Source organism: Oncorhynchus nerka, linkage group LG9b (genome assembly GCF_034236695.1).
Source record: "Oncorhynchus nerka isolate Pitt River linkage group LG9b, Oner_Uvic_2.0, whole genome shotgun sequence".
In the NCBI taxonomy this organism is placed as follows: Eukaryota; Metazoa; Chordata; class Actinopteri; order Salmoniformes; family Salmonidae; genus Oncorhynchus; species Oncorhynchus nerka.
This window is the reverse complement of record NC_088424.1, coordinates 7,285,148-7,293,866: the sequence shown is the minus strand read 5'-3', so window position 1 is coordinate 7,293,866 and position 8,719 is coordinate 7,285,148. Positions and strand designations below refer to the sequence as shown.

At 36.6% G+C, this 8,719-nt stretch overlaps 1 protein-coding gene across 1 annotated transcript in view; it reads right to left on the bottom strand.

Moving 5' to 3' along the window:
• Positions 1-201: 201 nt before the first annotated feature.
• fam49ba (family with sequence similarity 49 member Ba) overlaps positions 202-8,719 on the bottom strand; it is a 48,115-nt gene continuing 39,597 nt past the window's right edge. Inside the window, exons 6-11 of the mRNA XM_029642273.2 lie at positions 5,581-5,658; positions 2,766-2,882; positions 2,291-2,370; positions 1,896-2,022; positions 1,469-1,539; positions 202-702 (exon numbers count right to left, since the gene is read on the bottom strand). Coding sequence (XP_029498133.1) covers positions 633-702; positions 1,469-1,539; positions 1,896-2,022; positions 2,291-2,370; positions 2,766-2,882; positions 5,581-5,658 — 543 coding nt within the window. The 3' untranslated portion in view covers positions 202-632. The remainder of the gene's footprint in view (positions 703-1,468; positions 1,540-1,895; positions 2,023-2,290; positions 2,371-2,765; positions 2,883-5,580; positions 5,659-8,719) is intronic.

Here is an 8,719-nt window from a genome sequence, read left to right as displayed (position 1 = left end):
ATTTCATAAGAACTACTAAATGGCCTAGGACTGCGTTTCTGAGAAAGAGTTTCCCAAACTGTTCATGTTTCTCATGGGGTTGTAGGGTGTGGTATTCATAAGGGAAATAGTTTGTACTTAAATAGTGAGGTAGGAGTCAGTAATGGTGACACATTATTTGAACCCGTAAATCTATTAAGAAATAAGTGATCAGAGAAAAGCTTTAGAAAAATCACAAAAGCTTTATTTTCCCTCTCACATGAATTGTCATTGAAAAATAACTTGACATTATATTATACAAATACTGTAAAACTCCCCCTGTAAAAATTCTAATACAAGATTTATGCTGCCATCATATAAAATGAATTCCCTTGAGCAGTATCTTCTTCAATAAAAGTACCTCATACTGTGAAATTATTACAAATGATTATTGTTTCAGTCAAAATGTTCCAGTGAAATGACTTTCCTTACTGATCCACAAATGTCCAGACATCCAGCTGATGAGACACTAAGTCAGTAGCTGCTACTTGATATGGCCTTGTTACATGAATGATTTCTTTACAACAGTACCAAACATGGTGCCTCTCACTGGAAATAGAAGATCATCCTTATTCCAGAAACTACAGAACGTTGGATGCTATTTCAACATTCTCTCAGTTAACTTGCAACATATTTTTGATTTGCTTGGAGGTAGTCTCGTCATTCAGATGTTTTGTTGTGTACCTGAACGTGAAGAAAGAGAGTACAGTCTGAACATCTATCCAAAACAACTCTAGTGTTACCTAAAAACAATATTAACAGTAGATTGCAGCTAAATGGTATAAATCATCTTAACATCCACATATTTGCTCTGAAGAATTGCTGAGTCATTTGATGTACTGATGGAAAGGTCTGGACTCTAGGGTAAGATAACATAGATAAGAAAGCATTTTATTGTCTGCTTCACGGAAATGTGACTCATAAATAAACTCCTTGCAGGACATAAAAATAGATAACATCCAACATACAAAAGCATGTGGCGGGCAGGGGACTGAACAGAATGGCTAAGTCAGTATAAAATATCATCACTTCTGGCAAAACGGTGTTCAAGAACAAATCAACAACATGCTAGTATAGTAGTGGCCTGAGGGAACACACTTAATGTGTTATAGCTGCTGCCTTACCAGGAAGTAACGGAGATCCTTAATAAATACAAATACAAACACAAACAATGTAATATAACATGGGTGGACAACTTCAGTCATGGGTGGCTGCAATGCCAAACTCTTACACATCTGATTAATCTAATCATGGTCAACTTTGAAGACCCATAAATTGGTTGATTACATGAGTCAGGTGTGTTAGTGTGGCCCTTTAACACGGAAGTTGTGACCCCTGTCATTGAAAAGTAATTTAACATGTAGTTAGCGTGTAAGTACACACACACACACTATTATACATTCAAGATGGCAGATAACCATAGCATGTATAGGACAGAGAAGCCACTTACCTGAGAGCATTTAGCAGGCCTTCCACACTGCTTTGAGGCTGATCCTTTAAGACTTTGATGCACCCTTTCATCTATATCAAAACAAAGTCAGTTACACATTTATGGTTCCATATGTCAGTGTCCCTGTATGTATTCCTGCGGGATCCCTAGGAGGTGCACATTTTTGTTTTAGCCCAGCAGTAACACACCTGATTCAACTAATCATGGGCTGGTTGTTAGTGGATTATTTAATGTGTGTTGTTGGACTAGAACAACGTTTCCCCTCCCTGTTGATACAACAGTGATACATTATATATATGATTAAGTATCAGTTTGGCCTTTTAGATCACAATGAATCAGATTACATAGACAGGGGAGACCTGATCCTAGATCAGCAGTCCTACCCTGAGACGCCACAATAAATGTCATAAGAACTCTGTTAACGCACCTCGATCTTGGAGGACTTGACGAAGGCTCCAGCAGGGTGAACATAGTCATAAAGAATGATCACTCCCACCATCACACGCAAACAGAAGGACACAGTATCCTCGCTGGCAAAACGGCTACGGTATTCCCTGTGGACGCACACACACACACAAACACGCGTGCGCAAAGACACGTGTGTAGACACACAAGCGTACACACGCAGTCACATGCATGCCCCCAAACACACAGACAGATTTTAGATAATGTTTAGTGTTCAAAGAAATTAAACCTCAAAGCAGATGCAACAAAGCAGACAGACTTCATGGTAGAAAGTACAGTACAGAGTCATTTGTGATCTGACTTTCTGAATGTCACAGAGAGGAAAATAAATTGGACTAGAAAAGAGGTCTGTCTCACGGAGTTTCCAGCATGACTTTGCACACGCTGGCCATCGTGCACAAGCAGTCCGTTGTGTTTTCAATGGGTAGATCTGTGTTCTGGTCAAATCAACAGAAAACACCATCTTATTGACACAGTTTTTGTAACCTTTCACATTGATGTTTTCCTAAAGCAAAACAGCACTAAACGGTGCAATTTTATTTGACTGTACGATACTGTTTAAAGAAAAACTGCTGTACGATAAGCCAGAAGATGAGAATAAACTACGTAGCTTACATATTTTGCCATGTCTGTTTTCCATGATCACTGTCAAATAAACTGATACTGTAGCTCCCTCTTTATCAGAGACAAATGCTGCCCTGTTCCATTACATTTGGCAAATTACAATTCAACTAAAGTATCATCAAGTTGTCCAGTGAACTGCCTATCCAGGACTTTCACACTATGAAATAGGAGCTATTATTCTTAAACAATGTAATGCTTTTTCACTTACGTCTGAAACAAACTTTGTTGTAGCGTCGCTTAGCGTTTTCAGCATGGGCGTGGCATTGGCGTAGAACAGAGACATCCGATTGGCCAGCTCATTGTTGACTTCGTTCTCCTCCTCTGCCTGAAAGCAAAAGAGTTGGGCCAGGATTGAATCAGATCAGTGGTAACCCATGTTAGCAGACAAACACGTAGCTTTTCATGGATTTTGTTTCAGCGGTGTCTGAGATGTAACTGCGTTAGAGCTGTCAAATCGGTGACCGCATGGCTGATCTTATGGTCATTGTCACAAAACAACACCGTCAAGAGTTAGAAGCTCTAAACAAGAAAGTCAGGCTATCTAGAAATAATGACACTCAAATGTAAAATCATTAAAGAAACTGATAGGGATTTCTATCAGCCTAATTGAGGTGTAGAGTACATCATGCATTCCTGTGTTCAAACTTGTAATGTGGCTGCATGGGATTTCTACTAATGCGACATCAATAGCATCCAATAGCAATGTCCGCGATAAGTAACGTAAGGAGCCGCTTGTGTATTTGACAGCTCTAATGTAGTTATACCTCAAAAACAAAACAAAAGCAATGAAAAGCTATGTGTTTGTCGGCTAACATGGGTTACAGCTGATCTAATTGAATCCTGGCCTTGGTGTCTTTCAAAAATAGAATTGAAAGAAGTATACAACAGGATTAGTGCTGTTAGGATGTCATAAATGTTTTATCATTCTTTAAAAAGTATTTTTAAAAGTGTTAATATAACACCATACTTCACAAGAAGGCCGGACAGAAAAACACCAGCATCAAAACTTATGGCTATATCCTTAAATATTGCACTTAAAAAATATGTATTTGTTTTACAAATATTTAATTTAGTATATCATTTCAAATTCGTATGCAAAATACAGTTGAAGTTGGAAGATTACATAGACTTAGGTTGGAGTCATTAAACATAATTTTTCAACCACACCACAAATGTCTTGTTAACAAACTATAGTTTTGGCAAGTCGGGTAGGACATCTACTTTGTACATGACAAGTAATTTTTCCAACAATTGTTTACAGACAGATTATTTCACTTATAATTCACTGTATCACAATTCCAGTGGGTCAGAAGTTTACATGCACTAAGTTCACTGTGCCTTTAAACAGCTTGGAAAATTCAAGAAAATTACGTCATGGCTATAGAAGCTTCTAATTAATGTAATTTGAGTCAATTGGAGGTGTACCTGCAGGTACCACGTTCATCCGTACAAACAATAGTACGCAAGTATAAACACCATGGGACCACGCAGCCGTCATACCGCTCAGGAAGGAGACGCATTCTGTCTCCTAGAGATGAACGTACTTTGGTGCGAAAAGTGCAAATAAATCCCAGAACAACAGCAAAGGACCTTGCAAAGATGCTGGAGGAAACAGGTACAAAAATATCTATATCCACAGTAAAATGAGTTCTATATCGACATAACCTGAAAGGCCGCTCAGCAAAGAAGGAGCCACTGCTCAAAAACCGCCATAAAAAGCCAGACTACGGTTTGCAATTGCACATGGGGGCAAAGATAGTACTTTTTGGAGAAATGTCCTCTGGTCTGATGAAACAAAAATATAACTGTTTGGCCACAATTACCATTGATATGTTTGGAGGAAAAAGGGGGACGCTTGCAAGCCGAAGAACACCATCCCAACCGTGAAGCACGGGGGTGGCAGCATCATATTGTGGGGCTGCTTTGCTGCAGGAGGGACTGGTGCACTTCACAAAATAGATAGCTTCATTAGGAAGGAAATGTATGTGGATATATTGAAGCAACATCTCAAGACATCAGTCAGGAAGTTAAAGCTTGGTCGCAAATGGGTCTTCCAAATGGACAATGACCCCAAGCATATTTCCAAAGTTGTGGCAAAATGGCTTAAGGACAGCAAAGTCAAGGTATTGGAGTGGCCATCACAAAGCCCTGACCTCAACCCTATAGAAAATGTGTGGGCAGAACTGAAAAAGCATGTGCGAGCAAGGAGGCCTGCAAACCTGACTCAGTTACACCAGCTCTGTCAGGAGGAATGGGCCAAAATTCCCCCCCAACTTAATGTGGGAAGCTTGTGGAAGGCTATCTGAAACGTTTGACCCAAGTTAAACAATTTAAAGGCAATGCTACCAAATACTAATTGACTCTACTGTATGTAAACTACCCACTGGGAATGTAATGAAAGAAATAAAAGCTCAAATAAATAATTCTCTCTACTATTATTCTGAAATGTCACATTCTTAAAATAAAGTGGTGATCCTAACTGAACTAAGACAGGGAATTTTTACTAGGTTTAAATGTCAGGAATTGTGAAAAACGGAGTTTAAATGTATTTGGCTAAGGTGTATGTAAACTTCTGACTTCAAGTGCAACTTGTGAATTTTGGGCAATTCATTCTATCAAAACTGTAATAAGACATTACACAGTCAGCACACTACTTGCTGTGCTGTTCTGCATGCATTCTACGTGTCATTTACGTGTCATTTTACATGCGCTCTTCTGCCTCATTACATAGGCCCTCAAGTAATTATTCACAAGTCGCATGGGCTCTTCATTGGAGACACAAGGTCAATGAGCCACCTGTCTCGTCAACGCCCATGGGGCTTTCCCTTTGACAAATGGGAGGATGAGGTGACTAATGTACTACTGTTAAAATCCATTTACTGTGGGTATGTTTAACTGTGTGTGTGTGTGTGTGTATATACAGTATCAGTCAAAAGTTGATATGAAAAAGTATGCACTCACAAATGTAAGGCGCTCTGGATAAGAGCATCTGCTAAATGACTTAAATGTAAATGTACACTCACGGCAACATTGTTGATGCGCATGCGGTTGAGTGTTCTCCTGTAGTAGCTGAAATCATTCTGGATGGCAGGGTTCGTCATCTGTAGTAGAGGGTGCAAAAGTCAACACAAAATCACACATAATTATCTTCAATGTCCCACAGTGGAGAGTAGAGGAGGAATTGTGCCAATTTGAAATCCAGTTATTAGTACTTAGCCTGTCGTACTAGCCTATCTCCTGAGGGGCGGCAGGGTAGCCTAGTGGTTAGAGCGTTGGACTAGTAACCGGAAGGTTGCGAGTTCTAAACCCCCGAGCTGACAAGGTACAAATCTGTCGTTCTGCCCCTGAACAGCCACTGTTCCCAGGCCGTCATTGAAAATAAGAATTTGTTCTTAACTGACTTGCCTGGTTAAATAAAGGTAAAAAAAAATAATAAAACTAAAAAAAAACTCTGACTGTCTTGTTGAGGCCTATCTCCTGAACTCTGACTGTCTTGTTGAGGCCTATCTCCTGAACTCTGACTGTCTTGTTGAGGCCTATCTCCTGAACTCTGACTGTCTTCATGCTGCGCTGGAACAAAAGTGTGACAGCAACACTTGGCTTGCTTAAAAATATATTGTTCTTGTTCACAATTCATTGTATCGTCTGTCTCGCAAACAAACATAACAACACCTTAGCCAGCTGCACAGACGAAATATAGCAATTTGATGGCATTTCAAGCCGAGGAGTGAGATTACCAATCAATCTAGAATGGGTAACTACTAATTGGCTGGTGCTATTTATCTCCAAAACTAAAAGCTTCGCTCAACCCTAAACCTCATCTGGATCTATTATTGAATAATGTGGCTATTGAGCAAGTTGAAGAGACTAAACTGCTGGGTTTCACCCTAGATAACCAACTCTCATGGACAAAACATATAGCCTCAATGGTACTAAAATGGGAAGAGGTCTGTCTATGATAAGGCATTGCTCTGCTTTCTTGACATCTCAATCAACCAGACAGGTCCTACAGGCCCTAGTTTAGTCGTACCTGGACTACTGTCCAGATGTGTGTTCATGTGCTGCAAAGAAGGACATAGGCAAATTGCAGTTGGTCCAGAACAGAGCAGCATTCAGTTGTCCACATATTGCACTTAGATGTCCACGAATGTCAATGACATGCATGTCAATTTCTCCTTGCTTAAAGTTGAAGAGAGATTGACTGCATCACTATTGATCTTTGTGCAAGGTGTTGATGTGTTGAAGGTACCGAACTGTCTGTTCCAGCAGTTGGCACACAGTTTGGACACTAACTAGTATCACACACATAACCAAAGGTCTACTCACAGTCCCCAAATCCAGAACAGAGGCTGGGAAACACAGTATTAAATAGAGCCATGGCTACATGGACACTCTGCCACCCCAGGTAACTCAAGCTAGCAATAAAAACAGAAAAGAACGGATAACAGAACACCTTACGACACAACGGGGACTGTGAAAAGACACAAATTTTTATATATTTTGAATGGTATAATGTATTGTAATGTATATTATGTATTGTATTATGTACTGTATATTATAAATTGTTATGTATATTATGTAATGTATTATGTTGTGCTATGTATATGATGCATTGTATTATCATGCCGTGTATTATGGATTGTTTTATGTTGTGCTATGTATATGATGTATTGTATTATAGTGTATTGTATTATGTATTGTGTTATGTATATTATGTAGTCTATTATGTATTGTATAATATGTTATGTGCTGTATAATATGCATTGTATTATGTAGTGTTATGCATATATTACGTATTGTATTATGTAGTGTATTATGCAATGTTATGTATATTATGTAGTGTATTATGCAATGTTATGTATATTATGTATTGTATTATGTACTGTATATTATGTATTGCTATGTATATTATGTATTGTTTTATATATTGTTATGTATATTATGTAATGTATTATGCATTGTATTATGTTGTGCTATGTATATGATGCATTGTATTATCATGCAGTGTATAATGTATTGCATTATGTAGTGTTATGTATATCATGTAGTGTATTGTGTTGTATTATGTAGTGTTATGTATATTATGTAGTGTATGATGTGTTGTATTATGTATTGTGTTATGTATAATATGCATTGTATTATGTAGTCTATTATGTATTGTATAATATGTAGTGTTATGTACTGTATAATATGCATTGTATTATGTAGTGTTAAGCATATTACGTATTGTATTAAGCAATGTTATGTATTGTATTATGCATTGTATTATGTAGTGTTGTGCATATTACGTATTGTATTAAGTAATGTTATGTATTGTATTATGCATTGTATTATGTAGTGTTAAGCATATTACGTATTGTATTAAGCAATGTTATGTATTGTATTATGCATTGTATTATGTAGTGTTATGCTCATTACGTATTGTATTAAGCAATTTTATGTATGTTATGTATTGTATTATGTAGTGTTATGTAAATTATGTATTGTATTACGTACTGTATTATGTAGTGTTATGTAAATTATGTATTGTATTACGTACTGTATTATGTAGTGTTATGTAAATTATGTATTGTATTACGTACTGTATTATGTAGTGTTATGTAAATTATGTATTGTATTACGTACTGTATTATGTAGTGTTATGTAAATTATGTATTGTATTACGTACTGTATTATGTAGTGTTATGTAAATTATGTATTGTATTATGTACTGTATTATGTAGTGTTATGTAAATTATGTATTGTATTACGTACTGTATTATGTAGTGTTATGTAAATTATGTATTGTATTACGTACTGTATTATGTAGTGTTATGTAAATTATGTATTGTATTACGTACTGTATTATGTAGTGTTATGTAAATTATGTATTGTATTACGTACTGTATTATGTAGTGTTATGTAAATTATGTATTGTATTACGTACTGTATTATGTAGTGTTATGTAAATTATGTATTGTATTATGCAATGTTATATATTATCTATTGTATTATGTATTGTGTTGTGTATAATATGCATTGTATTATGTATTGTATTATGTAGTGTTATGAATATTATGCATTGTATTGAGTTATGTATATTATGTGTTTTATTATTATGCAGTGTTATATATATTATGTAGAGTATTATGTACTGTATATTATGTATTGTATTATGTAGTG